The following is a 22,133-nucleotide window of genomic DNA, read 5'->3' on the forward strand; positions in this document are numbered from 1 at the left end:
ATTAATTTATAGCAATGCAGAAAAAAACACATCTTTAGTTATAAAAAGAAATACTTGTGATATTAGGTACGTAAAAATTTATGATTTTAAAATTATAACTCACTGTTATACGAATAAAAAAAAATAATTACGGTAATTGTCAATTACTTATAATTTATTCTAATTCTTTTTTTTGTAAACACATTACATATATTGCATTAAAGTTTTCCATTTTAGTAACCTACATTTTAATCAATATTAATAACACCATTCTATTTTTAATCTGTAGTTCGTTTGGTTAATATTTCCAACATGTCTGCTTTTCTCTGAAGTACTGAACCTCCTTTCAATTGTTAGTGAGATTCATGTCAAAAAGAAGTTAAAGAAAATATCGATTGTTATTTAAAAATAACTAATTAACAACCTAGATTGATCCTAAAACATCGAACAGTTGTATCTCATTTAAAACAAGAACCTTCACAACAATGCGTCGTAAAAGCGAGCGCACCGCTACTAAAAAAACAAGAGTCTCTCCTGAGCCAAAAGAAAAGGTTGAAAAGGTAAGGCGGACTAGAACACGCCGCAGAAAACATTCGTCGTCGTCAGAAAGTGAATCTGCTGAAGATCCTGTTCCAAAAGAAACAGTCGTGGTTAGTCAAACTGAGACCACCGTCCCGCCAAAACCTGCAAAAGAAGACAGCCCCGAAGAGTCACAAGAGCAAGTGTGGCACGTTAAAGCTACGGAAAGTTCAGGGGATGTTGGTGAGATTAAGAAGCTTAAAATATGTTTAGCGCGTCCGCCCTCAACACCAGAAAGGCCCGACAGATCACCAAGAAGCAGAAGGAAGCATTCACGAGCAACAAGTTCGAGTGACACTCAAAGTGTAGAAGGAGAGGAGAAGAAGAAGTCGAAACATCGTTCTAAGAAATCAACTGAAGCTAAAGATGTGACAGACAAGAATCAAGATAGTCAGGGAGATGAGGCCGAAGTTGCAACACAAGCGTCATTGACGACGGAACCTGAATCTACAGAAATTAGTGAAAGTACTCAACAAAGTACAGCTGTAGCTGATGAGACACCAATGTCAACAACAACGGAAGAAATTAAAGATGACAAGGTAGAATCAACAGAACCAAGTGAAGGTAAGGACAGTGATCAAAAGGCGGTAGAAGAATCAAAGGATAATGAATCTAAAGATAAGCCATCTGATGCTGATACAACAGTTGTTTCTCCAAAATCAGATGAAGACAAAGATAAAGACAGTGACTCTCACAAAAATGAGAGCCCTGCACGAAAAAGGAGTCTGTCAGAAGAGAAATCAGAAATTTTAGAATTACATGCAGATGAAAGTAGATGTGAATCTTCAGAGATAAGTCTAAATGAATCTCAGGGGGAAGACGCCAAAGCTACATTAGATCAGGACAAAGACATTAGCAGTGTGGTCTCAAATGAGGTAAGTATTAATGAAAGTACAACTGAAATTTCAGGGAAAAAAGAATCTAATAATGAGGACATAATAAATATTAATAAAAATGATGTTGTAGAGAGCACTAAAAGTGTAGAAACAGAGAAGGCAATATTAGTTCCAATAGAAACCAATGATGAAGTAACCACTGAAACTATGGAAAAAATAGACGATGACCAGAACAATGAGAAAGAGGATAACCATTCTGTTACTGACATTCCAAAGGTACAAGATAGTCCAGAAGTTTCAAATAATAAGCCTATTCAGGATATTCCAGAAGAACAAACTATTAATAGTGTGACCAATGATGAAATGAATGTAGATGTTCCCAATTGTGAAACTACACAAGAAAATGTTCCTGATAATAAAATTATTAGTGACGATAATAATGAAAAAACGATTGAAGATGTTCCAAATATTAAAACTAATCAAGATGTCACTGAACACAAAAGTTCAGAAGATGTTTCTGAAGATCCCAAAAGTAAATCTCCAGAAGTTTCCAGCAATAATTCTATTCCAAATGTTTCAAATGACCAATCTGCTCAAGAGATTGCTACTGACCAAACAATACCATTGGTAATTAATAGAAAAAGAAGATGGGGTTCACGTCCAAGTAAATTGTCCACACAAAAATCTATAACAATTTCTACTGATATTCTCAAGGAGATAATACCTGATGTTAAGCCCGCTGAGTTTGATGAAGTGATTGAAGAAAAGAAACATAAGCGGGTAGAGGTAGCTGCTAAAATTGAAAGACCAGTATTGCCAAAAATTGTTATTGACAACACAGAAAATGTAGAAATTAACAAGGAACATAAATCAGAAGACAGGGATAAGGAGAATGTTAAAGCAAAGGATTCAAATCTTGCTTCAATGCGGAAAATATCCATTGTCAGAGACAATGATGACTTTATATCAAGACCACCGAGTCCACCGAAACATAAACAGTCTAGCATTCTGTATATAACAAACTTAGTAAGGCCATTCACATTGCCACAGTTGAAAAATTTATTACAAAGAACTGGAAAAATTATGGAGAATGGATTTTGGATTGACAGAATAAAGTCAAAATGTTTTGTGAAATATGAAACTGAAGAGTAAGTACATTTTCAAAGATTTTTTAATATCAATTGAAAAAATTGTGTATATAAAATATATTATATATAGTTACTTTTACACATAATATTACACACATTTATTGCCTAAGCAGGCACTAAAAATAGATTCAAATTCAACCATTAATGTAAATAACTTTTCCCTTTCTTTTTTACAGTCAAGCTGTAGAGACTCGTCATGCTTTGCACGGAGTTACTTGGCCGGTGTCAAATCCGAAGACGTTACATGTAGATTTCTCAACAGAAGAAGACTTTGATAAAGCTAAAGCTAATGAAGACACAGACAATGCTCAGGCATCGACAATTCCTGGAACTGTTGAAGATTGGCTACGGGAGCAAGATTTAAAGAGAGAAAAAGGAGAAATAGTATGTATAAGCTTTTTTATTACCTTAATATTGATACTCACAATTATGTTTCTATTTCCTCATATTCCTATTGGTTAGAAAGCGTGCATCTTAACCAATGATTGTGGGTTCAAACCCAGGCAAGCACCACTATATATATGAGCTTAATTTGTGTATATAATTCATCTCGTGGTCGGCGGTGGAGGAAAACATCTTGAGGAAACCTACATGTGTCTAATTTCATCGAAATTCAGCCATTTGTGCATTCCACCAACCCGTATTGGAACAGCGTGGTGGAATATGTTCTAAACCCTCTCCTTAATAGATGAGGAGGCCTTATCTCAGCAGTGGGAAATTTACAGGCTGTTACTTAACTTTTTTTTACTTTCCTTATATTCATTATTCAAATTTATAGAAAAGATTATTGAAAATAAAACTTAACTTTAAATTTATTTTAAGGATAAACCATGGGAGAAGAAAGCTTCGATGCGTGAGTGGGACTTTGGCAAGAACGAAAAGAACAAGGAAACCGGGCGACCAGACAAGATGCTACGGGATGAACGACCGCTTGAAAAAAGAAGACACCGCACTCCTGAACGAAGTCCGGAACCCGGTTAGTTGTTAGCTTAAATGTTTAAAAGTACAAGAAAAATTGCTTATCATTGAAATGATGATGATGATGAAATATATAAGTTGAGTAGCTTCATGTCTGATCATAAATAGGCTATTTGACAATGCGAAAAATAAATTGTGAATTATTGTAATCACTGTATATTATGAGTTTAAAAATGGTTTTTTACTAACGAAAGTTGAAAATACTATTTTATTTATTCAAAAATCAATAAATAAAAATGTATTTTTTCAAACGTTTGTCACGTGACACAAAACGCTCCGGATTGGCCGGGAATATGATGAAGTCACTTTCTTGTATAACTTGCTTTTCCAATATGTACCACAGATTAAATTACAGCAAAGTGACGTCACCGACCCCTTTTTAGAGCCAGATTGTCCAAGTAGCGTTTTCGCGCGTTATTTAAATATGGAATTTTTAATATGATATTCTTCGGCAAATATGTACTACAAATAAAAAATTCCACATTTGCTGGGTTCCTTAACCTCTATTAAATAATATAAAATGGATTAAAAATTAGTCAAATAGCCTATTATGTTATATTATTCGTCATTGATAATCTTTCTCTGTTTTCAGCGAGGAAGTTTAAGAAAAAAGAGGAGGAGGCACCAGCCAAGCTATTGGATGATTTATTTAGAAAGACAAAAACAACTCCATGCATATACTGGCTTCCGCTGTCAGCGGAAACGGTGAGAATAGGCATTTTGTTTTATGTTACGAAAAAATATTGTTTTTAATTATACGTTTCTTGTCATTCTATTGGAAGGGTGAAGAGACTGTACCCCACTGCTCTCAATGTATATTATGATCAATATAATGATTATAAATTAAATAGTCAGGTCGTAAACGTGTGACAAACGAGTTCACTTTCGTGTTTATAATATTAGCTAGTGTTTATTTATCTAGATTATTATTAATTATATAAGTAATGAATTTATTTGTTTACACATATTTAACTTTGTTTCAGATAGCAATAAAAGAGGAGCAACGGCGGCAACATATGGCCGAGCACGAGCGGCGGCTGCAGGAGCTGCGTCGAACGCACCGCAGACATTAGCCAGGGTCCGTCTACCGCCCATACATTCAGCCTTACATCCACACCTCACACATAACAAGCACACACGCAAATACTCAACATTTACGCCTTACAGGACACTGACACTAAAACATTTTACACACAAAATACAACACACACGTACACGAACACGCACACGCACACATACACGCGTCATGACTGTGACAACATTAACATGTTCTCGTTCTTCATGAGCTTTACAATTACACTTTTAACGCTTTGTCGCGATGTCGATGTTTCTTTCCAGGTTTCGAATAACGCTGTTCGTAGCGGTATAATTTTATGTTAAAATATTGCTTAATACATTAATTTAGATGTAGGTTGAACTAGGTTTAAAGGAGATACATTCAAGACTATGAAAACTTGTGAAGCAGTTAAGCAAATAAATTTATTTTATACGAAATGTTATAGAAAAGGCTCCCATGGAAGAAATCCTATGATTTAATTCGCCGTCGGAGTATCGCAGTCGCTTGATTGATCGAAGCAGACATTTTGGATCTCCGCAGTGGAAAGATACACTTTGCGTTCCGCAGTCGGGTGAAATGCGCTACACCGCTGACTCACCGCATACCTTTGTCAAAGGGACAGGGCTGCATCGTACGAAATTTACACGTTTGATACTGTGATTTCATATTGCAAGCAACGTTGGAGTCAACTTGATACTATCTCCGAAGAAATCGTGAACGTAATAATATAATAAAGTAAATCTATAGTGGACAAATCTTGGACGTCGTCGGGGAAATATTATCTGGACGAGTGAATTGAAGTTAATACATGCGAAATAAGACAGTCATTGGAGTTTCAATATTCGGACCATTCGATGTATTTATTATATCCTCGAAATATGTATCAGGTTATATATAGTCACATTTTTGAAATTGTATGAGAATAATATCCATATTATTATATAATTCCCTTCATTTGGTGTCTAATAAACATTTCCCCATTGAATGTTTGTTTTATTTGATCCTGGCTTTATTATAATATTTAAATTATTATACATATCTAATCATATTCGACCTAATAATATAGTATTTAGGATTTGTACAATAATTATCTTTTATCATAAGATTACTTTATCTCGGATAAGACAAAGTTTTTGATATCTAACAATGATCCAGTCGAGTTGGCGGGTTGTCACCGTCAGCCACTGTAAATAGTGATAGTGATCTTTAAATATGGTAAGAAATAATCACTTCAATCCATACATATTTAATTTTAATAAAATTAGAAAAAGAGATATCTAGTAAATAAATAATTTTCTTAAAATTTAGTATCATTATTGATAATACACAAAATTGTACAATACTTATACGTATTTTAATGTACGTATATCAGATAAATAACTTTTCAATTCTTTGAGAAAATGCTTTAACGAAAACGAAATTAGTTTTGAAAATGGGTTATGTTCATTGGAAAAGATGAAAACGTGGTTGGCGCTGGTCTCACTGGCGGTGGCGGTGAGCGCAGAGAATCCTTTCACATTGGAAGAGTTCGTTACGGGACGATTTTCACAGCGGAGCTTCAATGGAACATGGATATCTGGTAATAAACAAACGGAACACAATTAATTATAGTTCTTAATTTAACAAGACATTTAGATAAAAAATTTAAATAAAGAACCCAAAACAATCTTATTAGAAAGAAAACTAAGTACATCCTTCAATTTTTGCATATTAATTTCAAAGAAGTCTCAGATACTTCCAAGTCAATTCCAAAACAATATGTTTACAGAGTCGACACAGCGTGACTGTAATTAATATGGGTAAAATACACTTAAAATTTTCTTTATTACAAAATTTAGTTTTATGTTACAGATACTGAGTTTACATATACAATAGCCGGTGAGCCGGGTATCTATGTCTTTGATGTCCCAACACTTTCTTCGAACGTCCTTGTATCTGGGGAATTGTTGGTAATTATTTCAACTTACAAAAAGCTATAGTCAGAGTTTTGAAGCGTTCCCCACCACGCTATTTCAATTGGAATAGATGTGTGGTGACATGACACATCACAGTGTGATACTGAACCACAAGCTATCGTACTTAATGATTTTATAACACGGAGCACGAGATGAAATATTATAAGGCACCTCAAAACATATTTTACCTTTTGTTAAAACTCAAGTTTTCCATAGAATGGGAAGAATCTACTCTATTAATTAAATTATCTAAGGTGGCGTAATTTAATAAATTCATAGTTACATGTTATTTGTATAATTCATTCATTCAATTTCATGTAAAAAAAAATTCTTAATAACATCTTAGAAAATACTATCTTGTTTCTTAATCAGGTTTAACGAGTAACGTTATTTTTTGCATTCATCGAATATACTAGCTTCTTTTGATCAGTAATTGTTAATATTTGCGCGCAGAGTTTCCTGAACACCAGCAGACCTATACTTTCTGAAGACAGACGATATATTTTGGCTCCAAGTGAAGTCGAATCAGTAAGTGATTAAAACTAATTCGGTTAAAAGTTATAACATAAAAAGAAAAAACTAAAGCAATTTTAACAATTTAATTTCTGTTTGAAATATCAATTTAAAACGTTTTTACGTGAATTTTAATTACCTAATGTACCTAATCTAACCCTTAGTGCCGTTATCTATAAATATGATCTGTTATAAAAATATAAATAAAGATAATGTTGGATATATTATACCTATAAACTTAACAGATATAGAATTGTACAATATTTTTATCGGATATAGTCAATATGCCTAATATCTATATTTTTTAAATCGTAGGTATACAGATATTCTACAACGGCTAAATACGCTCTCTACGAAATAGCTACAGGGTAAGTTACTAGCATTACGTTTCTTCGTAGTATATAATTCGTTAATTTGGAATACATTGGTGAGGAAAATTTAGATAAATTCAAATTGTCGTAATTAAGAAAATATCAAAATTATAGAATATTAAAACCTCTCTCCTCTTAAGATAAAAATATTTTGTTTCTTTGGCTGTTGTGTTTTGTAGAATATTCTCTACGTAATGTTATACAAATAACTAACAACTAATTGATACATAAAACTAACACTATTTACTACTTGTGATATTTTTTTCTTAATCATCCTTTGTTTATTCAAATAATAAATAAATATTTTTTTATGTAAAGGTGTGGGATTTATGGAATAGCTTATTAAATTTTATTTTATTATGTTTCAATAGCAATGTAAGAAATATCGCCAATCATCAGCGTCTACAGCTGTGCATCTTCGGCGGCGGGCATTCCTTAGCTTACGTGTTGGACAATAACTTGTACTATTTGCCGGAAAATACTGACCAGCCTATTCAGATCACCACTGATGGCATCCCTGGAGTCATTTACAATGGGCATGCTGATTGGGTCTACGAAGGTACGTATACACAAGACTAAACTTTGTTTGTATTTAATAAGTCTTTTATGACCATTTTTTATTCATTGGTTACTTAGTAGCTAATAAAAGAGAAAAAATGACTAGATTTACGACCAAATGCCTTTTTTTTAATTTCTATCTAACAACAGATTTGTTTGTCTGTCCTGCAAAATCTTAGGTTATATTTTTGGAAATGGCATCAATCACATGGAAAAGGCATAGCAGGAGTAAGTCCTATTAGAAATTGTATGTGTTAGTATGTCTGGTCTTAAGAAGAATATTGTTTCAGAGGACGTCATGTACACTGGACAAGCGACCTGGTTCTCTCCTGATGGCAACTATTTAGCCTTCGCCAGTTACGACGACACATTAGTGGAAACATACTCGTATTATTACTACGTAGACAAGAGTGACCCGGATGACTTGTACCCTGAACTATTTCATCTCAAATATCCGAAGGTATTTATTTCTATTTATATTGTAAATGCGAAAGTACCTCTACCTGTCTTTTTACCAGTTGCTCTTTCACGCTCAAAATACTGAACCAGATTTTATGAAATTTGGTTTAAAGCAAGTTTGAGTTCCAAGGAAGGACAAAGATTTTTTAAGCCTGTTAGCAGACAGCCAACACATAAAACAAGCGAATCTGCAGGACAACTAGTAGTAAATAGTTGATTAATTGAAATGTTTGGTTTTGATATACATTTTGGTTAAATTTGATTCGCAGGTCGGTCGAGTAAACCCCACAGTAGTTCTTCGCGTAGTCGACCTTAGGACACCAGGACCTACACTTTCAAACGTAACCCTGGAGGCACCAAGCGCAGTCTCTAGTGATCATATCCTAGGGGGAGTTACTTGGACCAGTGAAACAGAGATAGCTGCACATTGGCTTAATCGCAGACAGAATTATACTGTTCTTAGGATTTGCAATGTCGAAACATTGCAGTGCGAAGTAAGTTATTCCAAAACATTTTATATTATGTACTAGAATTTTGAAATTGGATAAATACGCATTTTTATAGTTTTTATTTCATATTTCTTCCACGATTTTATATAATGTACGTACACATAAGGTTAAAATTATAATTAAAACTATGTAACAGTATATGTCCTACTACTCAGCAAAACCCCTCTTCTTAAGGAGAATGTCTTGAACTCCCTAAAAGCTGCTTGATACACGTGTGTCAGAATTTCAAACTTATGTAGTTTCCTCAAAATGTTTTTCTACTTTAGTACAAATTATACAAAATGAACACTAAATGGTTTTTACCTTAATTTAAAGACGTGATCTTGCTATAGGATTTATGACCATTATTTTCTTCATAAGGGGTAGTTTCCTTCTAAAACTTATAATAGTATTACTTATTTGAATTTGTTAAAACACGAAAAATCGTTCATCAGGAGGAACATCGTGCTCAATCAAATGGTTGGGTACCCATCTATATGCCCCGCTTCAGCAGAGCTGGAGACTTCTATATATCTACACGCTGGTCGTTGGAACAAGCTGATGGCAATATTTGGCAACATTTGTATGTCAGTGTAAGAGTCAATGGAGAAATCGTATCCAGTTCCGTCACCCCTGGAGCATTCACTGTGAACAATTTCGTTGGAATGGATGAAGATAATTTGGCTTAGTGAGTATATTTTTATTGATATAGGTCGGTGGATGAGCAAATGGGCTATCTGATGGTCACCACTACTCATAGACATTGCTACTGTAAGAAATATCAACTATTCTTTACATTGCCAATGTACCACCAACTTTGGAAAATGTTATGTCCCTTGTGGCTGTAGTTACACTGGCTTACTCGACCTTCAAAACGAAATTCGTGGTGAATTTCGTTTTGCTAAATATTGCTGTCTAGTGAAAGAATATGTGAGTGGATGATTGAAAGCCCTACCATTACGTTACACTTACGTTCTACTATAAGCAACCGAAAATGTTTTTACTATAAATAAAATGCAAATTTATAAAAATATATATTGCTATACTCTTAAAATAATCATTAGGAAGTATACATACATATGACGTTATGTACATATAGATTTGAATGAAGTACTTTTCTGACTTTGTTATTTGCATTATCTTTAGGCGTTTGCATAAAAACAAACAATGAGACCAACTTCGAGGTCTGCATAATAATTATGATAATTGTTGCTACTTCCGCGTCGGTGACTATGAAAACAATTTATTGGAGCGGTTCTCGTTGTGGATTGATTGACGTTATTCTCTAATATTGAAAATTTTCGATTAAAAAAAAAGATAAATATATATTTTAAAATATTGTAGGTTTTGTGTTTTATATTTTAAATGCGAAACATATAATATAGAAATTAACTATAGATATGATATGGTACAGCATTTAATTATTCTAAGTTTTTCTATAAAAAATGCTCAGGGTCCTAATGCTCAGGGTAAACTACGGTCGTTCTAAAAAGACCGATTTCGATGCCTGGCGCATATTGATAATAGTAGTATATTGTCATGCCTCATTGTCTCAGTTTTCCTCATTCAGGAGTCATTTATTTTTTACTGTACTAAAACTAATTTGTAATAAATATTACTAAGCACAATACAATGTAGGGTACATGTCCTTGTATTTCAAATTTTCAATGCAATTACCCAATTGGGTGATTTCAAAGTTCAGTTAGAAGAATACTGTATTATTATTATATATATGTATAGGGGTCTATCGCTATGTATATATTTTAATTTTTTCTTTAACTTCTGTGCACACCCTACTGACTTCTCTCCTGCACTATTCTGGGTTGGCTGGCAGAAAATGCTGTAATAGCGTTAAGTCCGCCCTTTGTACATGTTTGATCTGTGCAATAAAGAATAATAATAAATAATAAAGAATTCAGGAGATAGGTGAAGTTAAAAAATCTAAATAAATACATAGAAAATAAAATGTCGCAGCTACTACACGCGCACGGTCACCAACGCGCCGTGGCAGTCGCAGGTGCACGTGGCGGGCGCGCGCGCGGGCTGCCTCAGCTGCGACCTGCGCCTGCCCGACGGCGGCCCGTGCGCCTGGGCCACGGCCACCGCTAGCCGACACGCCTCCTACCTCACCATCACCTGCCAGTCGCCCGAGGAGCCTTCCGCCACCTACATCATCGACCCATTGGTGAGTTCGTTGAATATGGAAATGTCCCCGGTTCTGAAAAACACGAGAAGATCGAGATGTTGCTGATTTATAATATATCCAGCATATTAAAAGCTATACCCTTATTTAAGTCCTATAGACCCATCTTAAGCACTCCAGGTTGTAGAGCATCTCCGATGATGTTCCAAGTTCCGTCTTAGACGGTCTCTTCAAAAACTTGGAGTCAAGAGATCTATTTTTATGTTTAAGACTGTTCTGATGTCGTACATAGTACTATGTTTGTTATTTGTTCATAATATACTGTACATCCTTGTATGGTAAAATGTCAGATTGGTTCAATATTCATATTCAGGTATCGTTACATCATTGGAATCTGGATTCACTAGTAACACACCTACTGCTCAAAAATCAAGATTCTCTATAGTTTTAGTCCCTATTTTATATTCCAAATTATATTTTTGCCATCGTTTTCATGCGTTCGCGTACATATAATATACATATTTCTAAGTGGTAAATCTGCTTTTACACTCTTTTAATAACTGTTGACTTCCAAGCAGGATATATTAATTTAAATAATTGTATTTAATTAACATGACTGTATTTTTTAAATGTTAAAAAAGAGTAACTACTGCGTTTCTTACCGGTTCTTCTCGGTTGAATCTACTTTCCGAACCGGTGGCAGCTTCACTTCATTGTAAAATGACGATTCAAAAGTGCTTGTAAAAGCCTACTTGAATAAAGTTTATTTTGATTTGATTTGATTTAATAACACTTCTGAGAGTATCACTTTGTTCAACAGAATCGTCAAACCTTATACGTTTGGGAGGACAATCAGGTTGTACGTGAACGTCTCGTTGGTAAAATCAGACCACAGAGCATCATAACGACGGTGCCTCTGGAAAATGGTTACCCGGCACCCGTGAGGCTATTCTTACCCCCTGGGCTGAATGTTAGCGACACAACTACCAAGTACCCAGTCGTATTCTATGTGTATTCAGGACCGAATACGAATACCGTGTATGATACTTTCACTGTTGGTGAGTAAGTTGTGAGATTGTTAGATATAAGATTACTTTGTGGTCTATGTTCTTATTCGGATTTGTAACATAAACCCTTCGTTGATCTTTATTTATTAAAATCAAGACCTATTTTCTATTAAAAATAACTAACTAATAACTAATGGCGATATTATAGACTATACTTTATAATAGAAAATTTAAAAGCAAATAGTTTCTTTCTTCAGATAGTTCAGGATATTCTTTTTTTCTGGTAGTAAGTGTAATATTCTTCTAGTTTTATTATAAATATTATATTTGAACTATATTTTAGGTTACCATTCATACCTAACTACCAGCCGTGACACCATTTACATGATGGCGGATAGACGTGGGGCGGGACTGAATGGACAGGAAATGCTATATTCCCTCAACAATGCGCTTGGAACTGTTGAAATATTTGATCATTTTGTTGTTTTAAGGTACATTATTGTTACCCTTACTAATTACATTAAAATTGACACTAGCAGCAGGTCAATAGTATTCGGTCATTTAGCGATGTGGCTAGGTTCTATTCTGACGCCCTGGGCGTGTTGTCGTCTTAAATTAATACACAACCTTAATTAGAAAAGAGCATATGAAATATTATTGATCAGGCAATTTAAAAATAAGAAACAAAAACACATGTAGATTCGCTTAATGAATTTCCTCGATGTCATATCGCAACTGAATGATAAAAACAATATTTTTGCAATCATTTTTGAGTGACCTTTGAAAACGGTGAGTCGAGATGGCCCAGTGGTTAGAACGCGTGCATCTTAACCGATGATTGCGGGTTCAACCCAGACAAGCACCGCTGATTCATGTGCTTAATTTGTCTTTATAATTTATCTCGCGCTCACCGGTGAAGGAAAACATCGTGAGGAAACCTGCATGTGACAAATTTCATAGAAGTTCTGCCACATGTCAATTCCACCAACCCGCATTGGAACAGCGTGGTGGAATATGTTCCAAACCTTCTCCTCAAAAGGAGAGGAGGCCTTTAGCCCAGCAGTGGAAATTTACAGGCTGTTGTTGTTGTTGTTGTTGTTGTTGTTGTTGAAAACGGTATAAAAAATTGGCCATTTTAATAATCTTAGGCAGGTATTGAGTCGCTACGGGTTTATGGATCCCGACCGCGTTGCGATCTGGGGCCACAGCTATGGAGGATACGCCACGCTCCTGACGTTGGTGCACGATGACCAGAACATGTTCCAGTGTGGCGTGTCCACAGCACCCGTCACTTCTTGGTTGTATTATAGTGAGTATCAGCAGCTTCATTCAAATAGCAAGTTTTCATTGTATGAAAGCATAGGAACTACTTAGTGTATTTGCGGTAATATTACTCTCTTGCGGTAGGTTATGTGATGATTTGGTGTTCCCTACCAAAACGTGTAAACGTGTAAACCCGAATTCAACGCAATTGGTACATTGATTGGTGTGTGTACGATACCTGCATATGCCACATCCCTCGTTTTAAAGCAATACTGTAAAATTTTGGATATGAAAAAGTAATCACAAATAACCAGTATGCCATGCCAAATCAAATATCTTAATTTCAGACACAATGTACACCGAGAGATACATGGGTCTCCCCACGCCTGAAGACAATTTAGCTGGTTACGAAGCTGGCGATGTAACGTTGCTGGCAGAGAAACTTCGAGGCAAGAAATTCTACGTCATGCACGGCAATGCGGACGACAACGTCCATTACCAGAACGCTGCCAAGCTCTTCAAGATCCTCGCGGAGCTGAACATACCATTCGATCAGATGGTGAGTAGAGTAGAATACTTGGAGAAAGAATTCAATTTTATATGCCGATTACTTAAGCCAACTGCAAGAGGAGATCCTATAGTTTAGTACTGTGCACAAGCACGTGCGCACTTTCTATCTATTTCTGTCTCACTCTCTCTTATTCTCAATCTCAAATAGTTCACCAGTTTCAAGGCATACGAGCGTTCATGAACTGTGAAAAATAATTCCGTGCTGAAATCCAATTAGTGTTAACTATTGTAAAGGCCAATGAAATCATTGATTTAGATAACAATTTGTATTACGATCTGTCTAATAATATAATTTGTTCTCAGTCATATCCCGATGAAGCTCACAGTCTGACTGGTGTCAACATGCACAGATACGGTACAATGAACCGTTATTTCGAAAAATGCATCGGCATCCCCGCTGAAGTCTAACATGTTTCCAAACCTAGATAAAAAAAAACCTATTTATGTCGTAACACCTAGTCATTACATTGCTGAGACTAGTACGAGACTAGTTTTTGTGTAAATGCTCCGTATTCCAATGTCCTTGACGCATTTAATTGAAGCACGAAATATACTTTTACTCCCACGTGTATAATGAAAAGATAATATGTATTCTGTAAATAAATCAACGATGAATATTAATAAAGTTTTATAAGGAATTCATTTCATTTTATTTTATTGCCCTCGTCGTTAAAATGACATTTGACAATCGCGTCACTAAAGACGTAATTATTAACAAAATATTTCTTTGCGGTTATGACGTAATAGATTCTGATAAGTGATAACCATTATCTACAATGACGGATCCTTAATTCTCTACCGATTAATTCCGGTTTCACGCTAGTTTATATGCAATAATAATTATATTGTTAAGGACAATAGACCACAATTAATATGCATAAATCACGTCGCTTAATTCATGCTATTTTAATACCTGCGATTTGCGTTTTATATTCAATAAAAACCTTTACTTTCTGATACGGATATATGTATTACTTATTGTATCAAGGTTTATAATCGTTATAATATTATGTTATAATGTTATTGTTGTAAAATATTTTATACCAATTGGTACGAACGTAATCATAAGTTAGATTACACAATGTATTATTTATCCTAAAACTGGTTTCGCTTAAGCGTCAGCTTAAACTCAATACTTTCTTCTTAAAAGCAGAAAAGACTTAGCTGAGTAATGGGATAACTATAGGGCGCTTATCCCAGAAGCAATTTTTATTCTCCATGTTATTATGATACTAAGATACATAACTACTCGTAGATAATATATCTTACATTGATTTATTTATCGACCTTGTTCAAGCCTGTCTCCATTCATCAGTTGGTTACTTTGTAATTAATTCAATAATAAAACATGACGATTCAGAAGTGTTTTAATGAGCCTACTTGAACAAAGAATATTTTGAGATAATATATTGTGCTAAATAGTAATATTTTTTATGTGTTCTGATTTAAGGACTACCTATATATTTGAGTAATATTATAGGCACGGAGAACATGAATATATTCTCACTTATAAACAGCTGAGTTAGCTGAGTGAGAGAAAACTACATAGCTGAGTGGTTAGAATCTTAACCGATGATTGCGGGTGCTTAATTTGTGTTTATAATTCGATATTAAACGTTATTCTGCTACAAATAGCAACCCGCATGGTAGCAGTGCGTTGGAATTTGCTCCAACCCCAAAGGGAGCGGAGATCTTAGCCCGGCAGTGAGAATTTTACAAGCTGTTAGTGTATTACATTGTTTACGTATTTAGCTGTACACTGATACCTTGAACCCTTAAACACGTTTATTAATACAAACACACTCTCTTGTGTATGTGTTGGACACAATACATACGAATACGTGACTTGTAAACACATACATATGTATACAATAATAGCAAAAAAGTTTTAACAAGCTATATTTGCTGACATGTTATGGTATTTTTAATAAATTGCTGTAATTTCTTTATACTTATATTTAATATGTAAATCTTAATAGTAAACATACAATTGATAATGCTGTTCATTACAGATAAATAAATATTGAAAGATGGTGTCAAAGTACAATTTTGATTAAAAAAAATTGATTATTCGTAATATATTTAACAAGATTAAAAAATGTCTAAATGTCTGCCCTATTTAACTTACATACGTAGTGTTCGATAAAAATAAGTAGAAGCTAGAGCCCCAATAATGGTATACGGATGCCTTAAGGGACAAGTAAATCATTTAAATGGATACTAGTACGGTATCCTTTGTAAGTTTAATATAATATCCGATGCGCGACACGTCAATGGGAATGGAGGTTGGCGTCCGACAAAAGTGAAAGGAGATGTGACCGATCACGATTATACAATACACAACACTTAAGTAGAATTTTAATTCCGAGTTGAGTTCGATTTATTCTTTGACACGTTTTTAAGGATATTCGATGTTCTACAATAATGAACGGTTAAAAACCGTTTTTAAAGGTGGAGAGTAAACCGAATTTAAAGAAACATACATATTAAATTGTGGCTTTAGGAAATATTTTTGTACATTAAAAGAATCTTCTGTTTCTATGGTTCTGATATTGAAAAAGTAAATCCAAGAATACTTGCGTTAACGCCAAAGGTAGGTATTTATTTTTTAAACAACGAACTCTTTCGAAATTTTGTATATATTTTCTATTACTACACTATTACTTATTAAAAGAAAATTAAAAAACGTTTTTTCTAAGTAGGTATATTTCAATACCCCAAATATGTCGTAGTTAATATAATAAAATCTAATAAAAAACTTAATAATAAACGTAGAGCCGAATTTAAAGGTCCTTGGGACAACAATGGAGTGGAATAATTGTTAATCTATAAATTAATTTGAACAATAGTTACATTTTTGTCAGTCAGGTTTTTCAATAACTTTAAATAAGTTGACACACGACCTTTTCCTTCTTACTTTTTTGTATTGTATCTTTAATTTTTAAGCGGTAATTAATGAATGTCGCAAAGTATGTCGTACTTATACGTTTTTTATTTTATTATATCTAATTACACAGCACTCCTCGCTTTATTACCTCCACTGGTGACAGGAGAGTTGGTTAATTTTTTGCCCAGAGGATTGTAAATGCAAGTCAACGGGGAACTGCTGCTAGCATTCCTGCCACCATTCCGAGCAGTCATGATTTATATATTATAATTATATTATTTATACGGTAGGTAACAATTTTTAGTTCTTATTTGTTAATGGTCAATACTTTAATGTTTATAATTCTTATGTTAATAAATGTTAACAATATAAAAAAAATGAAAAATATCAATATACAAGTGTTACCTTGGAACTATCGAAATTATACTTTATTTTAGCATAATTTTACAGCCACCGTACACCAGGGCTGCTGCCCCGTTTATGCTTCCCAATATCTGACCTCAAATATATATCGTATTAACTGTACAATTGTAAATACCGTTAGATTATAATCTCTCTCACGATATTCTGAACACGAAAGATTATGAACGGAGATGTAACTTACAATAAATCGTGTAAAAAAATCGATAGTTTAAAGTCTTTCGGCCCAAACCTAGCCTAGATTCGAGTTTGTATAGTTGAATTGTAATTCATAACGATAGATTATAATCTACCGAAAAATATTGTTAAAATGTAAGCAGCATGTTCACGATCTTTTGACAGTTTACAATCTCGAAATTAATATGTGATGGTAATTGTAACTTTAAGATGACATATACATACCTTCTCATAAACAAGCAAATTTTATAAATGCAGCCAAACACGATCAAGATTTCTTTATAATTTACTGAGAATTCGCAGGCGAGCTGCAGAACAAGGTGTTATTCTCGCATCCGTTTGACAGGATGCTGATTAATATCTCATATTTATTATCATTTATCATGCAATAGTTTCTACTGCTTTCTTTCGATTGTTCTTTTACTTAAATATATATAAAACACTCTTTGAATTACATGTTACAACTAAGTCTCTTAATTAATTTAATCCATATATCTTATAATTCACTGTTCATTATATTTTTGTAGAAGAAAAAAAGTTATTGCAAGCAATGCGAATTGAATGAAGGCGATGTTATCATTATGTTTGCATTTTTGTTTAATAAGTGTAGAAGTTAAATTGACTTTTAGAACTAAGAACAGTATACGTAATAGTTTTTAGGATTGTTTTTATATTAATTGTAAATATATTTTACTTACTTAATAAACAAAGTCAATAAAAACCTGTCTTGAGGATATCAATATAATTATTAGTGATTTTAATGCACTAAAATTAGACTTAGGTTCCATAAGTATTACTTTAAAACTTATATATATTCGAAGAATGTTAATAAATAATGGTTACAATGGGTGATATATCATATCGACTGTTCCGTTTTTCCTTCCGCTTTCGGCACGAAGTCTTCCGTAAAAGATTCCCGATAGGAAGTAATACATTTTTACACATCGAATACGACATCTAGATGTACAATATAAATATGGATTATTTAATAATTAAATTTTACATCTAGTACGGTTTTATCGTCATACATCACCAAACCTGAAACTAGTTCAATCAGCATACAAACCTGCACAACAATAGATACTTAACTTTTGCTGTTTGACGGTAGAATTCATGCTGGGTAGCCAATTTGCATAAAGCCCCACAGAAATTCTAAACTATCTTTAATTCGGTCTACTATCTTAACTCCACAAAACATATTGCAGTTAAAATAACATTTACCCTTATAAAAAGATATATGTCAATTAGCGTCATATAAATGGACAAATTCCAAATGAAACTTGTCATGTAGGTCGTCTGTTGTATTATTGTTTATCCTAGATATTCGAAAGGTCTTGTGTAACACGTGCTCACATAACTGCAGCAAGGCGATAGTTGTACTCGACTGTATTACGTCATAATTACTTCGCAGGCCGGACTATGTTGTACGATGTTCAATGAAGTTATATTCGCATTACTATAATCCATATAAATAAAAATCCAGGTACTAAAATAGTCTTAGTAATATTATAATTGTTAGGATGAAGTTTTGTTAGTAATTTGTTACTCAAATATGCTATAACGGCTGACTAGATCGAATTATATCTGCCATAAAGGTGCACAGAGGTATGTGCAAATCAAGATAATCGCCTATATTCTCGATTATCAAATATTTTGAACGCGGGAAAATATAACTGACACCTGCAAACTCTTTCTTCTCAAAACAATATACAAATAACAATATATAAATTAATGCTTTATGAAAATAAATTGCTTTAAAGGAAAAGATTTTTCTTATAGGTACAAGATTATAAAATTAGTATATCACTCACTCACTGCTACTGTAATGACCAGTAAATAAATACAAAAAATTCATAAGTTGAATGTAAAAATACTGGGAACTCTATTAGCCTGTTTTATTAATTTAATTATTTCCATAAAACTGTGATGTTATTATATAATGTGGTAATTATTGTTTGCCTTATCCTACATTCAAATAGCGTAAGGATAACAAGTTGATATTAAGATTCAGTTGTATTATGGAAGCGAATCTTTAATTAAGCTATCCAAACATTTATGAAAAGTATAGTTGAATATAAAACATAGTGCAGCCTGTGTATGTACCATTGCTGTTAAGTTTTTTCTTATTTGAGGAGAGAATTTGCCCACTAAGCTTATATGCATGATGTTTTCCTTCACGCAAGAAATGAATTTTAAACAAATTTTGCTTAATGAAAAATTATTCGTTCTTGCTTGGATTTTTCCGCATCTAAGTTTTATATGAACGTGTCTAATTATTCGTTTTCGGGATCTTAAAATGGGCAAGATTTAAGACAATGTTCGGTGAAGTGAAAAAACGCAAGTCATTTAAACGACAACAAATAGTTTTGTTTTAAGTCTGTCGTTTTTGCTAAGCTGACACGTTTTTTTGAATAATACAAGAATTTTAATTCGTTTGTCGACATGAATAATGAATATTAATTATCACTTTATATTATGAGAAATTAACAAATAGTATATAATGATTCAACAGATAATGAAATGGGTAATTTAAACTCCATTAAAATTAACATTTGAGAATATTTTTATTATCTTTGATCATTTACTTTGTTAATATAGTAAGTGCACGGTATGCCATTTTATATAAATTTAAATAATATTTAGATGACTGTACAATTACGTTATCAGCTATTAAGTTGATTTTGCTTTAAAAATTAGGCATCCAAACTAATCTGATGTTTTTTCATAATAACATCCTCCAAAAAATTACTGTTTGATTAATTTATATTATTTTAATAGTATTATATAATTTCACGAAAAAAGATCAGAAATCTAGGCTTTTTTTATTAAAATTTATTCATGAACTTATTGTATGGACAGTGTATGTATGGTTAGATTTGTTGATTGAATCTCAAAAAATACATTTCCGATTAGAATAATTAGTTTTATATTAGTAACATAATTTGATAGAAGTTATAATTTCACGCTCACTAAACGTATACCGATATGATGGGGAAAAAGCGGGTCACAGCTTGTTATATAATATTCGTAACACAAATTGTTAGATATATACATATATACATTTATTGTGGATTAATTAAAATTTTATCGAATAGAAACCATTTATTGCAATTTTCCACACAAATGGCACGTGTTAAAAAAAGAAAGTATTATACGTTTATTCGAGAGAAATATAAGACAAGTATGTTATAAATAAATATTAAAAGGATGTTCCGTATAAGTGTGTGTATGCTCTCTAGAGGTACGATCCCGACGTCAGACGTGCGTTGCGTCAACGCAAGAAACACGCCCGACTGTGACACTCGCTGCTACGTTCCATTTGTTAAATTCAATTAGAGCGTAACGGAGCGAGGAGTTGGCCTTTTCTCAGCTGAGTAGAATTCTCCTTTGTTTATTGCCTTCTTAAGCACAAGCGCAGATATAAGAACAGACAATTAATAACTGTCTTCAAACCATTCGTTAATATCAATGTTTATTAGCAAGATATACAAATTTAAGACAATATTTTGAACTAACTAATATTTCCTCTAGACTTTGACAAATCCAATATTGCTAGGTATATACGATAGATACTGTAGTTTATGAAGGTTACCTATGTATTAGATCGACTATCTTGCCTAGTGCGTGCGATTGCTGTGCAAAACTATATTATAATAGGTGTTAAAATTTGCGTCGTACACATTCTTAATAAACATTGAAGTATTCAATATTTTTACTGCTTTTTTATTTCTAAGTTCACAATAATAAATTCTACGAAATTAAAAGTATGGTAGCTTACTGTACATACGATCATAATATATAAAATGTATTGTCATAACGGTATTAGACAAGACAATCGTTTAAAGACAATTAATAAAGTTGACCATTCATATGTAACTATGCACAGTTATTACTTGTTCAAGATCCATCTCACAGTTTTGAGGTATTTAAAATATACCGCAATTAAATCACATTAGTATGTATTTCATGACAAAGTCAGAAGTAATTATTATAGGAAAATTATCGAGATAATTGCGAAAAATTAACCTTTTAGATAACAAAGAAAATAAATGATTAGGTATCACACCTAGTTCAAGCGATAAGCTTAAAAGTAAATAGGGGTAAATAGGAATATTAATAATTTTCTAATAAATTTGGGGAATTACTAGTTTTTTTTTAAAGGGCTTTTTATGTATAACTCAATCGTATAATAAAGTACTAGACTAGTAATATAACTAGTGTATATCGAAATGCCATTAATGACGCATCGCGAGATTTTCGAAACTACGGTACTTTTTTTAATGTATTATAATTTCCCTGAAGACATGGTGTCCGTTATATAATACTGGACCTACCAGCTGAGTTTAAATTTAGCAATGTTACTCCTTACGCGACGTAGGTATACGCTCAATGATATAGGGATGTTTGGAAATTGAAATTTCTACTTCAAATGGATTTTCTATAAATTTCACCCGAACGAGGTTGGGAAAGACAGTTTGTTTATTTATACATTATATAATGTTATTAATTAAAAATATAACCGAGAACATATATTATGTTATGCACGACTACGTATTTTATGTATTTTAAAACGTAATTAATTAACAAGTAACTTAAACTACAACTAAATTGCATTAATAAAAAATAAAAACATTATACATAGATCATTTTCTCATGATAAAATCATTGTATGTAAGCAATAACATAGTATTTGTAATACAATCAACAATACGAACACTATCACGCTCCAGTAAAACTCACATGTA

At 33.0% G+C, this 22,133-nt stretch overlaps 1 protein-coding gene across 1 annotated transcript; it reads left to right on the forward strand.

Annotated features, from left to right (window-relative positions):
• Positions 1 to 269: 269 nt before the first annotated feature.
• On the forward strand, positions 270 to 14,542 carry LOC124530936. The gene is made up of 19 exons (XM_047105308.1): positions 270 to 2,542; positions 2,719 to 2,926; positions 3,365 to 3,518; positions 4,113 to 4,225; positions 4,504 to 4,592; positions 6,002 to 6,156; positions 6,429 to 6,526; positions 6,986 to 7,060; positions 7,361 to 7,413; positions 7,788 to 7,975; positions 8,265 to 8,434; positions 8,703 to 8,927; positions 9,377 to 9,609; positions 10,896 to 11,106; positions 11,885 to 12,122; positions 12,415 to 12,562; positions 13,220 to 13,380; positions 13,682 to 13,893; positions 14,208 to 14,542. The coding sequence occupies exons 1-19, from the start codon at positions 465 to 467 to the stop codon at positions 14,310 to 14,312; spliced, it is 4,914 nt and encodes a 1,637-aa protein (XP_046961264.1). The 5' UTR covers positions 270 to 464; the 3' UTR covers positions 14,313 to 14,542.
• The last annotated feature ends 7,591 nt before the right edge of the window (positions 14,543 to 22,133 follow it).

Source organism: Vanessa cardui, chromosome 7, assembly GCF_905220365.1.
Source record: "Vanessa cardui chromosome 7, ilVanCard2.1, whole genome shotgun sequence".
NCBI classification, from domain to species: Eukaryota; Metazoa; Arthropoda; class Insecta; order Lepidoptera; family Nymphalidae; genus Vanessa; species Vanessa cardui.

What these genes read in the sequence shown, in the direction of transcription:
- LOC124530936 (XM_047105308.1), top strand. Translation starts at nt 465, where the DNA reads ATGCGTCGTAAAAGCGAGCGCACCGCTACTAAAAAAACAAGAGTCTCT. An exon ending in TCGAAACATTGCAGTGCGAA is followed by an intron (nt 8,928 to 9,376) that starts GTAAGTTATTCC and finishes ATCGTTCATCAG; the next exon opens with GAGGAACATCGTGCTCAATC. An exon ending in ACATACCATTCGATCAGATG is followed by an intron (nt 13,894 to 14,207) that starts GTGAGTAGAGTA and finishes ATTTGTTCTCAG; the next exon opens with TCATATCCCGATGAAGCTCA.